Source organism: Neolamprologus multifasciatus, chromosome 4 (assembly GCF_963576455.1).
Source record: "Neolamprologus multifasciatus chromosome 4, fNeoMul1.2, whole genome shotgun sequence".
Classification (NCBI taxonomy): domain Eukaryota; kingdom Metazoa; phylum Chordata; class Actinopteri; order Cichliformes; family Cichlidae; genus Neolamprologus; species Neolamprologus multifasciatus.
Window position 1 is genome coordinate 18,600,890 of NC_140442.1, and position 23,550 is coordinate 18,624,439.

The 23,550-nt window shown below is 35.4% G+C and overlaps 2 protein-coding genes and 1 gene segment (V, D, J or C); 1 reads left to right on the plus strand and 2 right to left on the minus strand.

Moving 5' to 3' along the window:
* The window catches only part of LOC146520261 (Ig mu chain C region membrane-bound form-like), a 35,856-nt gene extending 23,926 nt beyond the window's left edge, over positions 1-11,930 (minus strand). The window contains 2 exon segments of the C gene segment in view: positions 9,766-10,062; positions 11,897-11,930. Of these exon segments, the coding sequence occupies positions 9,766-10,062; positions 11,897-11,915 (316 nt within the window).
* Positions 1-23,550, minus strand: part of LOC146520260 (uncharacterized) — a 160,044-nt gene that overhangs the window by 33,719 nt on the left and 102,775 nt on the right. The window contains exon 3 of one of the 9 annotated variants that reach the window (XM_085157705.1): positions 12,342-12,388. The exons of 6 other annotated variants lie outside the window; for them this stretch is intronic. In XM_085157705.1, the coding sequence (XP_085013831.1) occupies positions 12,342-12,388 (47 nt within the window). Of the gene's footprint in view, positions 1-5,010; positions 5,143-12,089; positions 12,158-12,341; positions 12,389-23,550 lie in introns of those variants that run through there. 2 more of the 9 variants (XM_085157715.1, XM_085157713.1) reach the window with 2 other exon arrangements.
* Positions 13,168-16,077, plus strand: LOC146520262 (uncharacterized). The gene has a single exon (XM_085157733.1). It carries the CDS (start codon positions 14,938-14,940, stop codon positions 15,565-15,567), a length of 630 nt encoding a protein of 209 aa, XP_085013859.1. The 5' UTR covers positions 13,168-14,937; the 3' UTR covers positions 15,568-16,077.

Consider the following 23,550-nt stretch of genomic DNA (forward strand, 5'->3'; position numbering starts at 1 on the left):
AAACCTTGAGAAATCATAGAGCGACATGCTCACATTCATATTCTGTTTAATATTTAAAGTGCCAAATGTTATTTACTGAATCTTATTAACCTAACTTTAATTTAATGAAGCATTTACAGAATTGAAATGACCATAAGATGCAGTATAATATGTAGTTTCATTTTATTTACTTATTTTTTCACATTTTGCACATCTCCTAAGTGGGTATTTGTATATGACATCCATTTAATATAAAAAATGAATGATTATGTGCATAAAAATAAAATGAAAAATCAATTTTAAAAGCAGATTAGAAATGAAGCGCACCCATTCCATCCCATTTGTTATCATCTCTTTATCTGCAAAAAAACCCCAAAAACAAAAAAACATCAGAAGGTTAAAACAAATCTGTTAAGAACAGTCATTTAATTACTATTACTAGTAAACCCTAATGTACTCTAAGTTTACATCTTAATGTTACTTATTCCAGGAGACAGTTTTGGAATAAATTAAAGCCTAAACGTTTCTAAATTACACTCATTTTTTTTCCTCCTTTAAAAATCAAATGATATAATTTTCATGATAAGGGTGTGCTTTTAAAAAGTGCAAACAGAACATTACAATTCCTTGTTCCTAATTTTTTTAAATTGATCTATGAGTGCTCTTTTGAGTGTACTGCATGTTCTTGTGATTGAGTTTATCCTACATTACAACTCACAGACTTCATTCTTCAATAAAACTGAAATGCAGATAATGTAAATTGCATGTTTACCTTCAGAAGGCTGATGATTATGCTATAGAAGAGAGACAATATGAAGAATATGAAGGAGGAAGCTGTGGACCACAGGCTGCTAAAATCCTCTTCAGCGGTGACATCGTCCCAACTCAGATCACAAAGATATTCTAAAAAGTGGAAGGTACAGTACACTTTGTTAGAGGAGTGCTATGTGCATCTGTTTTCTATTTATTCATTGGGGTAATACGATTTTTCTCTTCTTTAATGGTGTTAATAGAAAAGTGAAAAATGGAACAATTTTTCTTTTTTTTTTTTTGTGACGCTTCAAGTTTTCCATCTACACATATACCAAAGAGTTTCCATGCAATGTTTATTTCAAACAGACAGCACATATATCAAGCAATTGGACACTGTGACTCACACAGGCTGAACAACAACATGATGAAAACAAAACAAACATTTTGTCTCAGTGACTGACATTACAAGTGCACAGGTTTTCATATAGAAAACTCTCACAGACAAAGAATGACACAAGCACAAAATATCACATTTAAAGCTTAGTAGTTACAGTCACATTCTATGGAATTACCATGGACACTGGACACTGTTTTTAAAATATGTTTAGGTCCGACTCCGACACGGCAGGTGAACTCTTTGGTTGGATCTTTTTTGTACCGGTTTTCCTTACTGGTGGTGTAAAGACTCATACTTCGCCATTTCTGGTCATTTTTGCTCTGCTGTGCAGGGACGTCGGTGGCTGTAACACAACGTCTAGAATTTTGTCCATAACTTTCTGACCATTCGATTTTATACATCTTATTCACAGTACTGGTGAACAGACACACCAGAGGGAGGGATTTTATCTTCAGACTGAAACTGGTCAGTGTGCAGCTGTGGGAGGATGTGGACTGTCACTGTTGGCTCTGTCCCATCAGAATGAGATACTCAGTTAAACAGCGAGATTTATGTACAAGTTTAAAAAGAAGACATTAAGTTATGTATATATGTGGATGGATAGATTGATGTGTGTGTGTGTGTGTGTGTGTGTGTGTGTGTGTGTGTGTGTGTGTGTGTGTGTAATTGTAACATACTGTTTTTTGGATCTGCAGTTGTGGAAACATCTAGTGTGTATGTTGTCAGTTTTATTCAAAGATCCACTTTGGCCTCCGGTAAAATTACACATAAATACAGAATCTTCATGCAAGTCATTGGAATTTACTGTGAGAAAACCTGCTGCGTTCTACATATTCTTTCCATCTGCCTGTCTTGATTCAGAAACTGTAGTGATCAGATCGTTTTTGCTGGTGACGTCGGCTCCAATTTTCAGCCATTTGATGTCATGGTTCTTTGGTGCAAACTCTTTGGTAAAGCAGGAGGCAGTATAGGTACCATCCTCATCAGGAGAGGAAATAACTTTAAGAGTTGGATTCTGCTCAAATACCACTGAAAAGTAAAGATATACACAAATGTATGTATTCAAGAAGGAATTAAATGTGCTTTTATTCAAGTAGAAACACTTATTCCTTGGTATTTTTAGGCTATTTTTTAACATATAAATGCAAGGTGTACTTTCAGTGAAGTCAGCTTCTACCTTCCAAAAGCAACAACAACCAAAAATAGAGAACTATCAAGAACTAACTCTTATCCTTCTCAGAAGGAACAATCACATGTTTTAGAGCGGTAATACTTTACTAGTAATTGTTACTGCCGCACAAAATCCAACATTTACTGAATAAAACTGCTGTGTTTGCGAATGTGTCTGCTTAAACGCCACAGAAACACAAAGATGCACACAAATGTATGTATGCATGAGTATGGGTTTTGTTTTTCAATTTACAAACTATTCATAAATGTAGAAATCCATCCATTCATTATCTTCCATGGAAGAACCAGGAGCCGATCCTAACTGCCTTAGGGTGAGAGTGAGGGTACACCCTGGATAGGTCATTCGTTTTTTGCATGGCTAACACATAGAGAAAGACCACCATGTGCAGTCACATTCACACCTTTGGGCAATTTAGAATCACCAATTAAGCTAACCGCAGAAATGAGAAATATTTAAGAATATGTCATGCTATTTAATAAGGAGAAATATTTGCTTTTATGTCATTTATTTGACATAAGCAGCATATCTGAATATGGTTTGGGGTTTTTTAAAGTTGAGATATTTTTTCCTTCGTATGCTCAGATTCTTTGTCAATATAAGCAGCTTGGGGTGAACTTACAATAAGTTTGCTTCCAGTACAAATCTTCCAAAAACATCAAAACCATGAACCAAATAAATAGAGAACTAAAGAGAACTAACTTGTATTCTTATCAGAGGTAGTAATCACTAGGTGTAGCTCAGTAATAATTTAAGAGTAATTGTAATTACTGTTCAAAAACAACTAAAAAAACAACAACTTTTATTGAAGAAAGCTATTGCATTTGATAATGCATTAAGCATCAGACCTTTGGAATATATATATTTTTTCCTGTAAACTTGTTGTAAGTCAAACAGAATAAGATAAATTGATTAAATGTGACTAAGCATGAGGCTTACGTGGTTTTGTGATATTAGCCTGTCCATTTCCAGCAGTGTGATTGACACCACATTGAAAATTCTGTTGTGTATCCCAGTCCTGTCTCCTCACGCAGATTTGACTGACTCCAGTATAAACATTGCCTTTTTGAACTGCAGGGTACTGGATGAAGTCTTTCAAGGCAGTGCTGCCTTTGTTCCATGAGAAAGGAGGGTTAAAGCCAGTGGCAAGGTAGCCAAAGAGTGACCACATCTCCACTTTCAGAACCACATGGTATCAGAGGAAACACAGTGGGTGGGCTTGAAGTGGCTAAGAAAGGGGAGACAACAGTAATTAAGACACCAGAATAGAAATACAATAACATAACAGACATTTTCCCCTTAAAAATGATTAAAGAGAAAACACTTGAGCGGATCATTTTGTTTAATAAAGGCCAGCGTGAAGACATTACCTTCTCTAAATGTTCAATAGAGAAACATTTCAAGTGCCCGAGTCCTTCCGTGCAACATTGCTTTGGAGGCAGTTGGTTCATGAGCCTCCCCCAATAGAATTATACGTTTACTTTTCTGTTATTCAACACATAAATTAGAACATTATTTTAAATGTAGAATATGAACAGAAGTTATTAGTAAAGCATTGCGTAAAGTTGTTAAATGTCCTTTCACAGTGTTGATGGCAAATTCTTACAAAAACACAATAAATTTGATCCAACTTAAGCAGTGATCTCTGAAATGAGATTGTATTCTTACCTGATGAAACAGTGACTGTTGTCCCCTTTCCCCAATAGTCAAAAACACCGTAGCACAGTATAGAATCTAGTTCTTTCATGATATCAAAAGGCTAATCTATTCATGATATGGTAAAAGTCTAAGTCAACGTTAATTTTAATCCCACTAGATTGAAATCTTATTAAATCACCAAATTATACCCATTTTGACATCATCACATTTGAGAATATTTTTCACAATAAATGTACATTAACATAACTGTATTTTGAAGTAAAACTTCACATAATGTGAAGTTATATTATAACTTGTAAAATGAATTTCTCTATCCAAAACATATTCTATGCAGATTTTAAATAGGACAAGTCTTACCTGATGACATTTTTATCTTGATGCCATTTTCTTAGTAGCCTAAACCTCATTTGTGTCAGTTAACCGAGTCTTGTCTTATTTCTTACAAAAATTAATCACTACATTCTGATTTCGGTCTCAGAGATAATTAAAATAAGTTCAAAACACTTACTTCTTTATATAGCTATAACTAACATTAATAAATTAAGTCCAGTTTTTTACAAGTTCTTTGCTCTTTTGGCTACAACGTGTTCCGATAATGACTTTCTTTGCTGAATTTATCCCAATAGATGAATCAACATTGTACTAGTGGAAAAAATAAAAATTCTGTCTTTAATGAAAAATACATCAATTCATTCCTGACATGACAATGACCATTGTGCCTTTTCCCCAGTAGTCAAAAGCGTAGTCACAGTCTAACAAGTTATTCACCACTTCATATAAAAACAGACTTTCCATCTTGGCATACTTGGTTTTCTTCATGTTGTTTGTGCAAATTGAGATTCAAAAGACTGAATTAAACCTGTTTTTCACCACCAAGTGTTTAAACTGAGTCTTCAAATTACCTCACACTCGACTTGCAGTATTTTACAAATACAGTGGGAATACACTGTACACTAACACACTGTGTCTTCGGAAAATATCAAAGTTTTTAACTCAAAATCTTAAGATTAAGGACATATTTCAACTGCCTTACCTGTTGTGACTGTAACCATTGTACCTTTCCCCCAGTAGTCGAAAGCCCAGTCATCACAGTTGAGTCTTTTGTACCTCTCACAAAAACTAACTTCTCGGATATCCTGTTAATTTGTAAAGTTTTTCTGACTTTGGAAATGATTAGAACCACTCTAAACTTAATAATTGTTTACATAGTTATGTTTCAATTAAATTAAAGGTCACAAAGTTTTTAATCACCAGAGTTAAAATTATGGCTACAGATTGTAGACTTGTGATACGCTAGAAATTAAAGCACTGCATGGTTTCCACAGTGTTTTTGAACTTAAATGTTAACATTAAAGAAAAAGAAATTAGATCCCTTTACCTGGTTGTGGCTTATCCCCAGTAGTCCAAAACAGTGTCTAGTATAAAATCTCAAAAATATGCAACAACCACGCTGAAGTTCTAAATGTGTCAAATTAAACTGTGAAAGTTAAACATTTTTAATATGAACAATATAAAGACAGAAAGCTTGTCTTACCTGTTGTGACGGTGACCATTGTTCCTTTTCCCCAGTAATCAAAAGCAGAATTACAGTGTAATATCTCAATAAATCCAACAAAATCTTTCATAGAAAGAAAAAAAATGTGTGCAAAAATATTTTGTCACCTTATATATGATTACACTAAACTGATAAATAATAAATAAACCTGTCATTTACACAGATGTTTTATTTTTCCTTGCATGTCAAATTAAGCATAAAGTATAACAAAGATTTAATTTCATATCAACCTGTCAAATGCAGACTTGTTCTCACTCAAAATAGATCGGATTGTTATTAACCAAAGGTTATTGTGACTTGTGTTCCTTTCCCCCTGTAGTCAAAGTAGCTAGCATAGCCATAGCTGTCACAGTGATCTGTTACAATCTACACTAATATAAACACTTATTAACTTAAATAAAGGAAATGTACATGTTTCTCTGAAAAAGCAGTTCCCTCTGTGCCATTTGTTAGCAGTTTCCGTAGGGAGATTAGTTTCCTGTTGTTTGGCTTTTGTAAAATTATGCATCTTGCCAGCGTCCTCTTTTTTAGAGCCTCCTGTTAATTCCAACTTTTATAGAAAATAACCAGCAGAAGTTATATAGTGCTTTTTCAAATTAAAAAATTTACAAATTGTTCCTACTCATGGTGAAATTACATTTTATTACTGGAGTATCTATTATCAACACTAATGACATCTTTTTGCCTTTGCCTTGGTATCTTAAAAAGGGTTAGGGTTACAGTTACTTAAACACCCTCTAGACTATATGAGCAAGAAATTTAGGTTGAAATTATTTTTAGTAACACATGTAAATACATGCTTCTTCCACCTTATGGTTCTCAGCTCTTACTCCATGACTCCATTCACTTGGATCCATTTGTGTTTGAGTGGCGTAAATATGTCATTAGAAATTGAATACGAGTTGTCCCTTGAGTAGACCTTATGTGAAAAGTATATTAGAAACAACTACTTTGTCTTCACTTGGTGTCTAAGGTGTCTACAGCTTTCTGATTATTCATCAATAATTACGTTTCTCTGCCTTGATCCCACAATGCAGATGTCACCCTAAAGATGCAGAGAAGCAACTCTATAAAGACTGTTTTTAGAAACTGAAAACTATCATGCCTTAACTGATAACAGAAATTTGTAAGTGTGAATCAAATATGCTATGCATATGTAAATATACAGTAAGCTGCCAGATGAGTATGTTGTTTTTCAGGGAAATTTATTCACGGTTGTAATGGTTGGTGCACAGTTGTAATTGTGCAGGTTTGGCCCCAGGGGTGCACCAGGAAACTCAAAACCTCAAAGCTCTAACTGATAACAGAGGTTTACGGTACATTGACTTCAGATGTTGTTGTGCTATTCTTAGAAACTTTGAGAAATAATAGAGCAACATCAAAAATGCTTTCGATATTTATTACATCCTCACATTCATATTCTGTTTAACATTTTAGGTGCCAAATATTTCTTTCTGAATCTTATTAATCTAACTGTAATGTAATGAAGTATTTACAGAATTGAAATGACCATTGTAGTGTTTCTTCTTTTCGTTTTTTTTTTTTTTTTTTAATTTCCTTGAGCAGTTCATTTGGTTGTTTACTGAGAATTAAAGTAACAACAGAATCCATAGCAGAAAAATAGTCATATCAATATCAGAATGCAGTATAATATGCAGTTTCATTTTATTGATCTATTTTACACATTTTACAGATGTGTTAATTGACTATTTATATATGACAGGCATTTAATATAACAAATAAATGATTATGTGCATAAAAAGAAAATGAAAAACATATTTTAAAAATAGCGTAGAAATGAAGCGCACCCATTCCATCCCATTTGTTATGATCTCTTTATCTGCAAAAAGAAAACATCAGAAAGTTTAAAAAAGTCTCTTAATAAGAGCAATTTCAATTTTTATTTTACCCATTTACGCAATTTCAATTTACATCAATGTTATTTATTCCAGGAGATAGTTTTGGAAGATTATATTATGGAAATTAAAGGCTATAATTTTCTCAAATAAACTAATGTCTTTTTTTTTAAATTCTTTAAGAAGCTAAATAATTGTATAATTTACATTAGAAAAGGTGTGCTTTTCAAGTGCAAACAGAACATAAAAATTCCTGATTAAAAAAAAAAAAAGATATTTAAGTGCTCTTTAGAGTTCCCATTTACTGCATTTTCTTGTGATTGGGTTTATCCTACATTACAACTCGCAGACTTCAATAAAACTGAAATGCAGAAAATGTAAATTGCATGTTTACCTTCAGAAGGCTGATAATAATGCTATAGAAGAGAGAGAATATGAAAAGGAATATGAAGGAGGAAGCTGTGGACCACAGGCTGCCAAAATCGTCTTCAGCGGTGATATCGTCCCAACTCAGATCACAAAAATCATCTAAGAAGTGGAAGATACATTACACTTGGTTAGAGGAGATCTATGTGCATCTGTTTTTATTTGTTTATTAGGGTAATGTGATTTTCCTCTTTGTTACTAGTGTTAATGGAAAAGTGAAAAAAGGAACAGTTTTATGTGTATGTCTGCTTTATGATGTTGTTTCAAGCTATTCATCTACACATATACCAAAGAGTTTCCATGCAACGTTTATTTCAAACAGACAGCACACATAAAAGCAACTGGACACTGTGACTCACACAGGCTGAACAACAGCATGATGAAAACAAAACAAACATTTTGTCTCAGTGACTGACATCACAAGTGCACAGGTTTTCATATAGAAAACTCTCACAAACAAAGAATGACACAAGCACAAAATATCACATTTAAAGCTTAGTAGTTACAGTCACATTCTATGGAATTACCATGGACACTGGACACTGTTTGTGAAATATGTTTAGGTCCGACTCCGACACGGCAGGTGAACGTTTTGGTTGGATCTTTTTTGTCCCAGTTTGCCTTACTGGTGGTGTAAAGACTCATACTTTGCCATTTCTGGTCATTTTTGCTCTTCTGTGCAGGGATGTCGGTGGCTGTAACATAAGGTCCTTGGGTCTGTTCAGACATTTCTGACCATTCGATTTTATATGTCTCATCCACAGTACTGGTGACCAGACACACAAGAGTGATTTCTTTATCCGGGTCAGTGTGCAGCTGTGGGGGGGGGATGTAGACCACTACTGTTGGCTCTGTCCCATCAGAAAGAGATAGTCAGTTAAACAGAGAGATTTATGTTCAAGTTTAAAGTGAAGACACTGAGTTCAAATGTATATATGTAGACAGAGAGAAAGGTGTGTGTGTGTGTATGTGTGTGAATTTAACATACTGTTTGTCGGATCTGCAGTTGGTGAAACATCAAAATTATTTAAATGAAACTACTACTTTCATAATATGTTATACCACTAACACTTTAATGTCAATACAGGACAACTAAAATAAACTAATAAAATCAATCATATATGCATATATATACATAAGGCTCACCTGGTTTTATGGGTTTACCTTGTTTTATTAAAGAATTAAAGTGTTTTGTTTTTTTCAAAAACAACAACAACAACTATGAGTTACTCACCTCCTATGTTGTCTCGGTCAGTATTGTTCACAGGTGGATTTGGCTTAGACGCCTCTGCAAAACAAAGACATGCACACATGTATGTATGCAAAAGCAGGATACAGAAGTTGAAGGAAACTGTGATTCTGTGTTCCTACTATATTGATTTAGTTAGATTAAAGTAGTAACAAAATAAAATGACTGAGGATTCTATTTATAAATTTAGAAAAATGTAGGAATAAGTCGTGCTATTTAATAAGGCAAAATATTTGCTTTTATGTTGGTTATTTGGCACAAACAGCATATTTATATATAATATTTATTTAAAGGTTGAAACAATAATTCCTCGGTATGTTCAGATTTATTTTGTCAATGTTAGCAGTTCAAAATGGCCTTATTACTGCTTCCACTAACAAAAACATCAAAACCAATAAAATAGAGAACTAAAGAGAGCTAACTTGAGTTCTTATCAGAGGTAGCAATCACTAGGTGTAGACAGTAATAATTTAAGAGTAATTGTAATTACTGGTCTGAAAACAACTAACAAAAAAAGATCAACTTGAAAAAGGTTACTGCATTTGATAATGCATTACACATCAGTTCAATTCTAATTTTTGTAAAAGTTTAAATTCATTGAAATTGTTTAACTTTGGAATATATTATCAATGCTGTCATGTGGTAATTGTAAATAATGCTCAGAAAATAACTAACACAAATGTGACTTAGCATGAGGCTTACGTGGCTTTGTGATATTAGCCTGTACAGTCCCAGCAGCATGATTCACAACACATTGGAAATTCTGTTGTGTACCCCAGTCCTGTTTCCTCACTCGGACTTGACTGACTCCAGTATAAACATTGCCTTTTTGTACTGCAGGGTACTGGATAAAGTCTGTCAAGGGATCGCTGTTGTTGATCCATGAGAAAGTCACTGCAGGAGGGTTAAAGCCAGTGGCAAGGCAGCCAAGAGTGACCATATCTCCACTTTCAGAACCACATGGTACCAGAGGAAACACAGTGGGTGGACTTGAATTGGCTAAGAAAGGGGAGACAACACTAATTAAGATACCGGAACAGAAATACAATAATATATCAGACATTTTCTCTTAGAAATGATTAAAGAGAAAACACATGAGAGGACCATTTCGTTTAATAAAGGCCAGCGTAAAGACATTGCCTTTTCTAAATGTAAAATACAAAAACATTTCAAGTGCCTGAATCCTTCCGTGCAACATTTTTTTTAGAGGCAATTGGTTCATCGGGCTCCCCCAATAGAATTATAAGTTTAACTTTTCTGTTATTCAACACATAAATTAGAACATTATTTTAAATGTAGAACATGAACAGAAATCATTAGAAAAGCATAGTGTAAAGTTGTTAAATGTCCTTTCACAATGTTGATGGCAATTTCTTACAAAAACACAATAAATTTGATCCAATTTAAGCAGTGATCTCTGAAATGAGATGGCAATCTTACCTGATGAAACAGTGACTGTTGTCCCCTTTCCCCAATAGTCAAAAACACCGTAGCACAGTATAGAATCTAGTTCTTTCATGATATCAAAAGGCTAATCTATTCATGATATGGAAAAAGTCTAATTCAACATTAATTTTAATCCCACTAGATTGAAATCTTATTAAATCACCAAATTATACCCATTTTGACATCATCACGTTTGAGAATATTTTTCACAATAAATGTACATTAACATAACTGTATTTTGAAGTAAAACTTCACATAATGTGAAGTTATATTATAACTTGTAAAATGAATTTCTCTATCCGAAACATATCCTATGCAGATTTTAAATAGGACAAGTCTTACCTGATGACATTTTTATCTTGATGCCATTTTCTTATGAGTCAAAAGCTCATTTGTGACAGTTAACCGAGTCTTGTCTTACTTCTTACACAAATTAATTACTATGACATTCCAATTTTGTCTCAGAGAAAAATAAAATAAGTTTAAAACACTTACTTCTTGATATAGTTATAACTAATATAAATAAATTATGTTGTTGTTTTTTTTTTTTTTTGGTTTTTTACAAATTCTTTGCTCTTTTGGCTACAATGTGTTCCAATAATGACTTTCTTTGCTGAATTTATCCCAATTGATGTATTGTCGTAGCTGATAAAAAAAAATTCTGTCTTTAATGAAAAATACATCAATTCATACCTGACATGACGGTGACCATTGTGCCTTTTCCCCAGTAGTCAAAAGCGTAGTCACAGTCTAACAAGTTATTCACCACTTCATACAAAAACAGTCGTTTGCACCTCTCACAAAAACTAACTTCTCAGATATCCTGTTAATTTGTAACATTTTTCTGATATTTGAAATAATTAGAACCACTCTAAACTCAATAATTGTTTACATAGTTTTAATTACATAGTTTTAATTTTCATATTTAATTTTCATATTTATTTCCTATCTTATTCATAGCCATTTTTTCTGTTTCTTTAGGTCACGAGCAGTTGTCTAAGCATTTCACTGCATATCGTACTGTGTATGACTGTGTATGTGACAAATAAAATTTGAATTTGAATTTGAGTTATGTTCCAATTAAATTAAAGGTCACAAAGTTTTTAATCACCAGAGTTAAAATCATGGCTACAGACTGTAGCCTTGCAATAAACCAGAAATTAAAACAGTGCATGGTTTCCACAGTGTTTTTGAACTTAAATGTCAACATTAAAGAAAAAGAAATCAGATCCCTTTACCTGGTTGTGGCTTATCCCCAGTAGTCCAAAACAGTGTCTAGTATAAAATCTCAAAAATATGCAACATACAAAAACAACCACACTGAACATTTAAATTAAACTGTGAAAGTTTAACCTTTTTAATAAGGAGAATATGAAGCTTGTCTTACTTGTTGTGACAGTGACCATTGTTCCTTTTCCCCAGTAATCAAAAGCAACATCACAGTGTAATATCTCAATATATCCAACACACAAAAACCAAGTTCCTCTAAAGCTCTGTTAGTACCACCGAAGTCTAAATTTAATGAATTAAAAAGTATTTTAAAAAAAAATTGTAGAAAAAAAAATACAGATATGTTTTACCTGTTGTGACAGTCACAGTGGTTCCTTTTCCCCAGTAGTCAAAGTAGTCACAGTGACAGATTTTAATTGTACTTCAGTGCAAAAATGTTTTTTCACGTGATTACACTAACCTAATAAACTGGATAAATCTGTTATTTTCACAGATGTTTTACTTTACCGCCAATGTCAATTAAGCACACAGTGTAACCAATCTTTCATTAAATGACAAATACAGAATTGTGCTCACTCAAAACAGATTAGATTGTTACTTACCAGAAGTTACTGTGACTTGTGTTCCTTTCCCCCAGTAGTCAAAGTAGCTAGCATAGCCATAGCTGTCACAGTGATCTGTTACAGTCTGCTTGTAATACAAATACTTTTTTAATTTAAACCAAGGAAGTATGAAAAAGCAGTTCCCTCTGTGCCTTTTATAAGCAATTTCCTTTGAGACATCTATTTCCTGTGGTTTGGCTTCTACAAAATTAGGTATATGCGAACTTCCTCTTGTTAACTGCAGTATGTATAGCAAACCACCAACAGAAGTTAATTATTCGTTTTCAAATAGATCTAATCTAATATCTAATCTATTTAATGTATTAATGTCCTAAAATAGGTAAACACCCTTTGGACTATGGAACCAATAATTTTAAAGGCTGAAATTACTTATGGTACCAAACACTCTTAGTACTTTATAGATATATCACACAGTCACAATGTTTAGTGCATAGTTGTGAATATTCAGTCAGCTTGCTTAATTAATTTCATAACCCCTAACATCAGTGTTAGTCTGTCTTTCTGCATCCACTTGGGTCTTTTTGTGTTTCAGTGGTCTAAACAAGTCATCAGAGAATGAATGCAAGACTATACTTAGACCCATACAGGCCTGCCAGTTTTGTTTTGTTTTTTTTGTTTGTTTTTTTTTACCTTGAGGACTTTTCCATGCATCAATACATTACAATACACCAAATACCAGAGTCCTTCAGGCAGACCTCATGTCAAAAGTATAACAGAAACAACTACTTGGTCTTCGCTTGATTTGTATGGTGTTTGACGCTATCTGATTATTTCCTAAAAGTTGATTCTGTTCAACTGGACCTAGGGTTTTTAATGGGGGAAATGTTTCATCACTCATCCATTCGTGACTTCCTCAGTCGCCTGAAGGAGTCACTTGGAAACTGTTACGTCCAGATGAACCAACTTTCGAGGATTTCCTTAGTTTAGGTATCCTGGCCTTAATCCCACTGGCAAGATGGTTGACTTGTTTTGTATGAATGCATGTGTCAGGTATACATATTAATACTCGAGGATCTGTGTCACGGTCCTGGGTCGGATTGACCCAGCATTTGGAGTTTTTTATGTCTTGGTTTATTTTTGAATGATGGATTGTTCTTTATGTTTCTCTGGTGCTTTGTTGGGTTTTATGACGAATCTGTGTTTCAGTTATTTTGGTGTGTTTTTGCATTATGGATTGTTTTCTTATTCTCTTGTAGGGCTTGTGGTGGTGATGATGATGATGATGATTATTAGTTTCATGTTTCTGTTTATCTGTGTTTAAGGATTTGTTGTTGCATGTATTGTTTGAGTTGCATGTTTTATATCCTGTCTGCGTCTTTGTTTAGTGGTTTCTTATTTCCTGTTTTATTGTGAAGGTCTATGTCTCATGTGAGTGTGTTCAGTTCTACTGCTCCCCTGTCTCGTTAATCCAATTTCTCCCAGCTGTGTCTCCCTCCTGTTGCCCATTCCCTGATTACCACCCTGTGTATATTAGCCCTGTGTTCTCCTGTGCTCAGCGTCGTGTCGTACCCTCAGATCCTGCCTGTGTGGTCCAGTTTGCGGTTTCATGGTTTGATTTCTGTTTTTGTTTGGTGCCAGCAATAAAGCTGTGGTCTTCAGTTACATTTCCGTCTCAGAGTCCTGCATTTGGATCCACATCTCTACCTGCCCGCACACAGAGCCCTGACAATCTGATCAGAAGTTGTATAGTGAGTACAAAAAGGTGTGAGATATAATCAGTGTCATGATGCCAGCTATTTATGCGCACCTGGTTGAGATCATTGAAAATATCCTTCACATGGTAGCAACATAATTCTGCCAAAAGCGAGTGAGTAGTGAGCTACAGCAAAACATATCTGTTAATTTGCAGGAGGGAGCATGGCATTGGTTGCAATTATCAGATGCAGGACTGTATTTCTGAAGTGTGGATTTTGAAGATCCCAGGTGCCTTTTTTCACCATAAGAAGTCCAAAATAGTTTGATCAGTTGTTTTGAAAAAATTATTTGGCAAGAAAAATGGAATAGGAATTTGGGTAAAATGTTCATTTTAACTGCACTGATTATTCTGATAAGCAAGAGATGTACGCTTCCCAATCTTTGGAGGTCTTGTTTAATTTTAGACATTAAAGGCAAGAAATTAACAGCGAAAAGAGCATTCAATGTTCTGGTTGCATTGATCCCTAGATCCCTCTATAGCCAGAGAATGAACCAAATCTCTGAAAAGCAGATACAATTGATGATATGAAGAGAACAGGATTTGAGACATAGAGCAATAAGTCATCAGCATAAAGTGATAACTTAAATTCAGCTAAAAATAAAGGAGAACCTCAGAAAAATTGACAGAGGTTCTATAGCAAGTGCGAACAATAGAGGGGATGATGGACATCCTTGTCTGGAGCCTCAGGAAAGTCTAAAAAAGATGGATTTAATACCACTGGTAAAGATCTTCTCTTGGCGAAGGCGGTCGCACTTTTTCTCCTCTCCTCCTTCCCCTTATCTTCCCTGCTTAGCCTCTTGTGTCCTTGTCTTGTCTCGTGTGTTTTACTTTCCCTCAAACAGTCTCTCACTGTCGTTCTCTAAAACCTAAAAGAGAATTATGGATTTGATCAACTGGTCTCTGAATGCTATTGACACCCTTTTCTTAACGAGAAGTCTGGGCTCGGGAGAGCCTGAGTGCCCTCGAGGGACTTCCCCTGCCGGATACACGATGGATGGGTGGCAGAACTGGAGGGTCATGTGCCTGGCGGGACTGTCGATCGAGGACGCTGAAGATATCTACCTATTCAGAACCATGATAACAGGGTTCTTGCTGATTGAAGCTGGCTTGGCCCTGGCTTATCAGAGAAATAAGAGAGCGGAACCGGCTGTTCAAACCCCCCCAAGGCTGCCCACTGGAATCGAAGCGATGGGACGAGGCGCGACCTCTCACAACGAACGCAGCATGGTTAACACCTTGGAGACGCTTACAGCTGCCGTGAAGACTCAAAACAACACCATTGAGCGTATGTTTGGATACATCAGAGAGAGACCTGCTCAAAATGAGACCCTTGAGCGAAAGTTGGATCACATCGCAGAACGGTTTACTGCAGTTGTGGGGTCTCAGAATCAAAAGAATGACAACACCACGGAACAGAAGTTTGATACCATCATGGGGAGGCTCGCGGCTCTCCAACGGGAGATTGAGAGACCAGTGTCAGAGTTAAAGAACAGCTTGAAATTCTCCTGAGCTGCTCGCATAAAAGAAAAATCAACAACATCAACATGCGGACACCACGGTGCCAGCTGCACAGGCCCAAGGCTGGAGCCGAACAAAAACTCCCTGATAACGACTGTGATGACTATTCTTCCCATCCCATGCAAGGACACCTGGGTTGGCTAGCAGACTGTTTACTTAGCCTGATAGGGTGAAGGACACTGTCTCAGCTGAACTATGGACACGCACACACATACACTTACACTGATAAGCATTCACACATCCCCCCTCCCCTTCCAATGCCTTCGATGCTTGTTGCCTCCTGGGAACACGAGGCGGGTCTGGGCCCGCACTGGAGAGTCGGCGCAGTGGCAGGATGGCTGCTGTGTTGCCTGGGATTACTCCTTATCCCCTACCCAACCCTGTTGCTGGTCACGTGCTCTATAATGTTGTATTGTGGACATTTATGTGCTTTTCTGTGCAGAGGAGTTTTTTTGTTTCCTGTTCTCATGCTGTCCTCCTGTAGCCCAGCATGAGTAGAGGTCTCTTTTTTTCCTCTTGTACTTTTCCCATTGTAGTGTCCATTTCAGTGGTTTTTCTGTAATGCTGTGTTGTGTGTGTAAGGTCGGGGGGCGGGTTCATTCCACTGCAGGACAACCAGCCACTGCATGTGGCAAATAAAATTTGAACTTGAACTTGATCTCACAGTCCTGGGTCTCTGACCCAGTATTTTCAGTCTGTCCATCCTCTCCTGTGCTCCTCTCCTAAATCCAAAAGTTTTCACAGCAGAACACGAGAGGAATTCCATCTGGACATTACAGGTTCTGTACAGCATGAGGCTTAACAAATTCGTATTCTTATGAATATGATGTGTAAATTGATTTATTCTTGTACCTCCATCCCACAGTGGCCAATTCTACACCCCAGTGAAGGTGGTGATCATTTTCTCCTCATTTTAATAAATTGAGCCGTTTGGTCTTTGGTCCCAAAACATATCACTAAAAGGTTAATTAGCTGTATGTAAGCAGCAATACATGGAGAAACCACAGGATCCACCATACAAGCTATTTTATGATTATGAAAAAAAAAAAACAAGTCTATGCAGATGCCCAAAGCTTAACACTACAACCACTATGAAAATGTAACTTTTGTACCACCAGATTTTCATATACTTAAATTTGAAAGTGTTTTCCTCTCCCGCTTCGACCACCATCGTTATCAGAAAAAAAATCTCCTGTATGGCCCACAATGAATCCTGAGATATGGTAGGACACGAAGGATACACCAGACCCATCCTTGAAATTCGGGGAAAATAAGGATGCATTTGTCACCACATCTGGAGTACTATTCAAATTTGGACAGCCTTCGTTGCGTTGCTGTGACGTCATTACCTCCAAATATGGCATTTGAAGCATCCTTCCCCTGAATTTGGACACAGCCTTAGTCTGTGTGTTGTTTTTTTCATTCGTTATCAGGTCATCTGTTGTTTTTACCATGTTTCCAAGTTGCATGTCCAGGTTTGTTCAAGTTCATGTCAGGGTTCTTCATGTTTTTTGTTTTTTTTAGTTCTCCCAGTTTAGATTAATGTTTAGCTTTGCATCAGTTTGACTTTTCTTTTGTTTGCACCTTTTTCATCAGCCTTATTGAACGGCTCGCCTTTTGTTAATATCACTGTGACAGAGGAGATGTATAAAGGAGATGTATCCATGAAATTAATACATTTCCCAGCCCAAATTTACTTTCTCAGCGTCGACTGAGATCACTACTACTACTTTAGAGTAGATGATGTTTAAGAGTACAGAGATGAAAAAAATAGTTACCTCACAGGAGCAAATCTAGTTTGCTCCTGTGAAACAACAGCTTGTACAATATTTTCCAGACAACGTGCCAAAGCTTTAGCAATGGTCTAAGCATTCACATTATTAAGAAGAGAGGTCTCTAAGATGCAAAGATTTGAGTCCTTATCTTTTTTAAAGATACTTATTGAGGCTTGTGTTAGAGTAGGGGGGGGGAGAATCATGTTGCAATGATTCCTTACATACCGCAAGCAGTAATGGGGACAGATTATCCTGACGTTTTTTTAAAGACTTCAACAGGGAATCCGTCCAGACCGGGAGATCTATTACTTTATATGCTTCTCAAGTTCTTTAGCAGCATCTGAGTTTATCACAGGGAAATTGAGGGTGTCTAGAAATTAACTTATTTCAATGGAGTCAGATGGAGATTCAGATTGATATAAAGACGAATAAAATGAGTAAAAAACTGCATTAATACACTGGAATATCTATGCAATGTTCCCGATGAATCTTTTATCTGAGGAATTATATGTGAGGATGATCATGAAAGAAGTCGCTCTGCATCCCTAGTGGGAATAAGATCAAATTTAGTCTGTAAATCACCTTGTGTTTAAGTCAACTAGGAGAGGGAAAAATAGCAATTTGTTTGTTCAGTTTAATAATATTAATACTGGGTTCTTGGAGTTTTGCTTCATGGGATTTGTTTACGTGGGCAGAAGAGAAAATAATTAGACCCTGTATGTCTGCTTTCAGTGATTCCAACAGTAGTGAGCATGAGATTGGCTCCTTCATGTTCTGATTTATAGCAGTAAATAGAATCATCAATTTTAGCTGCGATGATAGAATGGGAACATGAAGCAATGTACTGATAACAATTAGGTGTCTGCCATTCTTATCGGATATAACGTTTGAAGCTGAAAACTAGATTGATCTACCAATTAAAATAGCTACCCGGTGGCTTTAGAGTTAAAGTTTGAGTGGAACACCTCAGAAACCCAAGGACATTTAAGTCTGACCTGATCTTTGGTGTGCATGTGGGTTTCCTGCAAAAACACTAAGTCAGCTTAAGACGTTACAAATGAACAAATATCCTTGATCTCTTATCCCTTGTGTACCACAACACCCCACCAGCAAAACACACCCTTTTAAACCGAACAACACCCCACTACCCCCAGCCCCTCACCACAGCTCTTACAATGACCCCAAACAATGGAGAACCCAGTGTAAACTCCACAACGAGTCAAATCCCTAGAACAAGTGATTACATTTTTTGTGTGTGTTTTTTTTTCCTCACAGTACCATTCATTTGTTTACCTGAAGTAAGTAAAGTAATTACTATTAGCCACAAGTATACCATATAGTAGGAAACAGAGAAAGGAGAACTGCAGAAAATATCCCTCTTCAAGTTCATATATGAAATGCTCACTCAGTTAATTTTGCAGGTGCTCATTTTCAGTACCAGCATCACCTGTCTTTCTTAGTTGAGTTTATGTTTTTGCCTGTCTTTTATTATTGTGGTCACAATACAGCACCATAATGCAACGCTAGACTATCATGCTAAACAAATATCTTTAGGTTAAAACTAGTGTGTGTGCACATGATCACATAATCCATGTATTGATTTCAGTATGTTGTTTTCAGTATCTCTGTTACCATATAACTATTTTCTAAGAGACATATGTTTGAATGTGCTGCATGAAAAACGTTTATATTGTGTCTGTGTGAGGGCTAAACATTTCATGCCTAAGACTCTACATGAGTTACAGTATATATGTTCAGTGCAGATAGATATATAGTGTATATAGTTATATAGGTATACATGTCATACAAAAATCCACCACAATGGCAATGTTCAAAATTATGAAATGTATCACAGTTATGCATATAAGAAGTGGCTACTATGGCATGACATATGACATAGTTTTTATGTCATTGTTCACAAAACAATGAAGAACCATTAAGCAGCTATAGGTTGAAAGCAAAAGACAAAAGAAGACTATAGCATAAATATAAAATAAATAGATAAAGGTAAACCCAGTTTGGTAGTATTTACCAAATAAACACAAAAATGCAGAGTGTCACAGGAGGATAGAATGGCATGTTAAAAATGTGTTTCCAGATTCAATTAAATTATCTTAGGGAGGGGTATTGCCACTTTAAATGAATTGTGTATTAATCTATTGGTTCTGAACTTTATTGGGTATTTAGTGTGAATATCACTGAGAGGGGTTAGAGTTGCACTAATGATACGCTCTGCTGCATTCACCACCCATTGCGGATCCTTTTAGGTTTCTGCAGCTGGCGAACCACAACATGCAACAGTAAATGTAAAGACTTTCAATTGTTGACTGTTGAAGTTGGTCAGCAGTTGACAAGGGAGGTGAGCTTGCTTTAACTTTCTTAGAAAGTAAAGCCTATGTTGGGTATTGTCTGTGAAGGTTCTCAGTCATCCAGGTCATCGTAGTCTAAGAGTCTTGGAAAGAAAAGCGTCTGGACTTCTTTAAGTTGCTTGAAGATGTTTCACCTCTCATGCGAGAAGCTTCTTCAGTTCTAGGTTATAATGGTGGAGAGTCCCAGATTTAAACCCCGTGGGAGTATCCTCCCAAAGAGGGGCAAAAGGACCCCCTGATGATCCTCTACCTAATCACGTGAGCCAAGGTGTGAAAGCAGGTGGGTCTAGGTTTCACAAAACCCTGGCTGATTATGACCCACACCCGCAGAGCTTAACTGGTCTTCTTTGGTAGGGATCTGTAGTTGTGGCCCTTATCATGCACATTAAAACGCAACAAAAAATTTCGTACAGTACAACTGCAGCACTAATATCTATAATTACTGTGAGCCCTAATGGGTGTGTGTGTGTGTGTGTGTGTGTGTGTGTGTGTGTGTGTGTGTGTGTGTGTGTGTGTGTGTGAATTCCCAACATTTAGTGGCCAAAAAAGTCAATCATGTGATGTTGATTGTTATATAACATCTTTCTTCTCGATTGTAAGAAATTCTGGTAAGGATAAGGATGCTAAAGAGCTGACTATATATTAATCAAGGTCCCCTTGTATATGTACTACATATACATCGCTTTTACGGCAAACGTACCTTTACTCTCATAAGGATGTTTTTGTTACTGTGTGAATCACTGTGGCCAGCCCAGTTATATACACAGTGACAGACAGTAATACAAGAATATGCAACATGTAGTTGCCACTGTGGCATATTTTCTGCTTATATTTAAACCAATAAGCAGTAAAGTAGATATTCTTTCGTATTTAAAACTTTCAAAGAAAAATACAAAAATAATAATAATTTGTGGTTTGGTCATTTTATTGTTCCCACTTGGAAACTTGGTTTACAGTCAGGCTCTCAAGAAATCATCCAAGGAAATAATATTGAAAAGAAAAACAAAAGAAAACAAAACAATAAAACGTCAGTGATTTTGGTAATACAGATATTTCCTTCCATTTGTATTATCTGTCAAATCAAACTAAACTGAATGAATAAAACGAGTTAATTAAACTGTAATTAAAGCAAAACCCATCTAAAAAATAGTGACACTACTGCAATTACACCTGTCCTAAAAGCTCAAACTCTGACAGATTGGTTGCAGCAGAAGTTAGTGCTTTTCAATTTACTGCAGTAATTATTATTTGTGTGCTTCTTGTTCTTATACTGTATTTGATATGTATATGCTGGTCTATGGGTAGTCTTTTTTAAAATCTTATTATTCAAAATATCTTAACTCTATATCTTTTCTACAATGAATATTTGTGCCCTTGCTAGTCCTTATAACAAAAACATGATGTTATTATGTTTTTGTATGCAGAATTCAAAACATGGCCACTCATTTTGCTGACTACTAAATCTGTCATGAAAAAGACTTCATGCAAGACTTTTCAGAAAGACTTTGTCAAGAGGAAGCAGATACAGGAAGCAGATGTTTTTAACTGCCAGTGTTTCTTTATTTACTGACCACTTTGTTCCCAGTAGAAGGATGTTTTTGCCATAGAATAGCTATTCAAAGGCTGTTTTCTTGTATTTGTGTCAGTGTTGATGGTATACGTGCACAAAACCACTACATTGGACACTGATGTGTCACTCCATACCCTGCCACCCACTGGTCGTTAATGTTGCTATAGATGTATGACATGCTTCATTGTAATTATTGTTATTTAACCCTGACATGCATGAATTATGACAACCTCAAACAGGATTTTTTTCTTAGGTATTTTTATTCATCTTTTCACGCTTAAAGATGAATAAAAAATACTTAGGAAAAAAAATCATATAAATACTTTTTGCTATCGTAAATTCTGAAAAGAAGTCTGTTTGTGCAGTCCTAAAATGTTAGAATATTGATGTTAGAGTAAGAGTATCAGTTTCAATTTCCATCTGTATGCTACATTTGAGAAAAGACAACTTGTATAACAAAATATCCATTTGTAGCTAAGCATCTCCCTGATCACTGCTGCCATGGTGTAGTTAAGTTTATTTAATCAAGGACAGCACAAAATACAATGTTACATGATAAAATTATGCTGTTGTTGTTCTGCAGTTGGAGTTAAAAAATAAAATAAAGTACAATAATAAGTTCACCCACAGAGAGAGAGAGAGACAGAGAGAGAGACACAGAGAGAGACAGAGACAGACACAGAGAGAGACACAGAGAGAGAGACAGAAAGACAAAATACATGGCCATGCATGTTAGGTTTACATCAATGTCCACAGATTTGTTCATTTTCAGCCATTATTTCACCTGAGATTTAAAAACTCTAGGGTTTGTTAACATTTTTATTGCAGATGATAAACTGTTCTAAATCTAAAGACCTTTGAGTGAGAATGAGGACTAACCGAATAATGTTTGCATAATAATAATAATAATAATAATAAGATTGCAGTCTCGAAGAGCTGCTCCTGTTGTTACACTTTGTACAAAGTGTAACAAGAGGAGCAGAGGTATGTTTTCCTTTGATTTCACATCACAATTTAAAAATTGCATATTTTTTATAAACATTTTTTATTACGATGTAATGTGGTCTGCAATCTTTCTTCTGGGTCTAGAAATGTGGTGGAATAAACCAGTCTCTTATTTTATGAGGGTCAGTGCCTTTCTGCATAATTTTAGCTCAGGACAGGTTTTTGTATTGCCAGATATCACTGTGGCCCGATACACTGTTGCACACAGTCATACAAAAACCTCTGGCTGATACAAACTCTGAATAGTGTATTGTCTCTTTTTTTTTTCTTTGTATGATTGTGCTTAAGATTCATGAAGTTACTGTGGTCTATATATTACAATGGTCTTGAGAGGTTAAATGTACTGTTAAATGCAACTTAAGGGAACACAGTTTTTTCAACTAACATTGTTTTTTATTAATCATACGGTGTGTTTTATTCAACTCACGTTGTTTCTTTTTTCTATTTTCCATGCACAATGCATCCTGGCATTTTCTTAAGTAGCGGTGTGTTTGACCTCTCAGTAGCACTCTTTTTTTTTAAATAATTTAATTTAATATTATAATTTATTATAATTATTCATATTATAATTTATTAATTTTTAAATCGTGAATCCTAATTATATAATGTTTTGAATACCAGTTATTAACTAAGTAATTGAAATCATTTGGATGATCAGGCATTTAACCATAAAACTGTGTGTATAGTTTGGAAGTAAATGTTCAAATAAAGGTTTTAAACAAAAAGGGACAAATGAGTGGTCTTTTTTGTCCAAAGTAATCATTTTTCTAAATTTTGCAGTTGCTCTTAACTAGTGCTCTTACTGTATGTAGTCAGTAACACTTTCGTTTATACCATTGTGATTCATGTTAGTGAAACAGTGGATGTGTGCAAGTTTGATAATCAGAAATAATGCAAATATTTTTTGTTGAAATTTAGAATATCCTCATATTAAATGACTCAATGACAGGAGCTTTTGGTCACAGGATGAATCACTGTGGTTGTAATACTCCACTGTGATGAAATCCTACACAAAAACTCCACCCTACACCCTATCTTTACATAAACCTTTTGGTTGAACTTGCAGATTAAATTATTGTATATTAGATTATATTACATATTAAGTTTTTTTTAAACTTAGATAATACTTTTTTGTTTATATAATTACAAGTGTTATTCATTGTATAAACAGAATTTTTAAATGAGGAATATAAGTTAATTAGCTACTTAGCCAGGAAAGGCTATATGCACATGTCTTTTGCAGTCTATTATACAA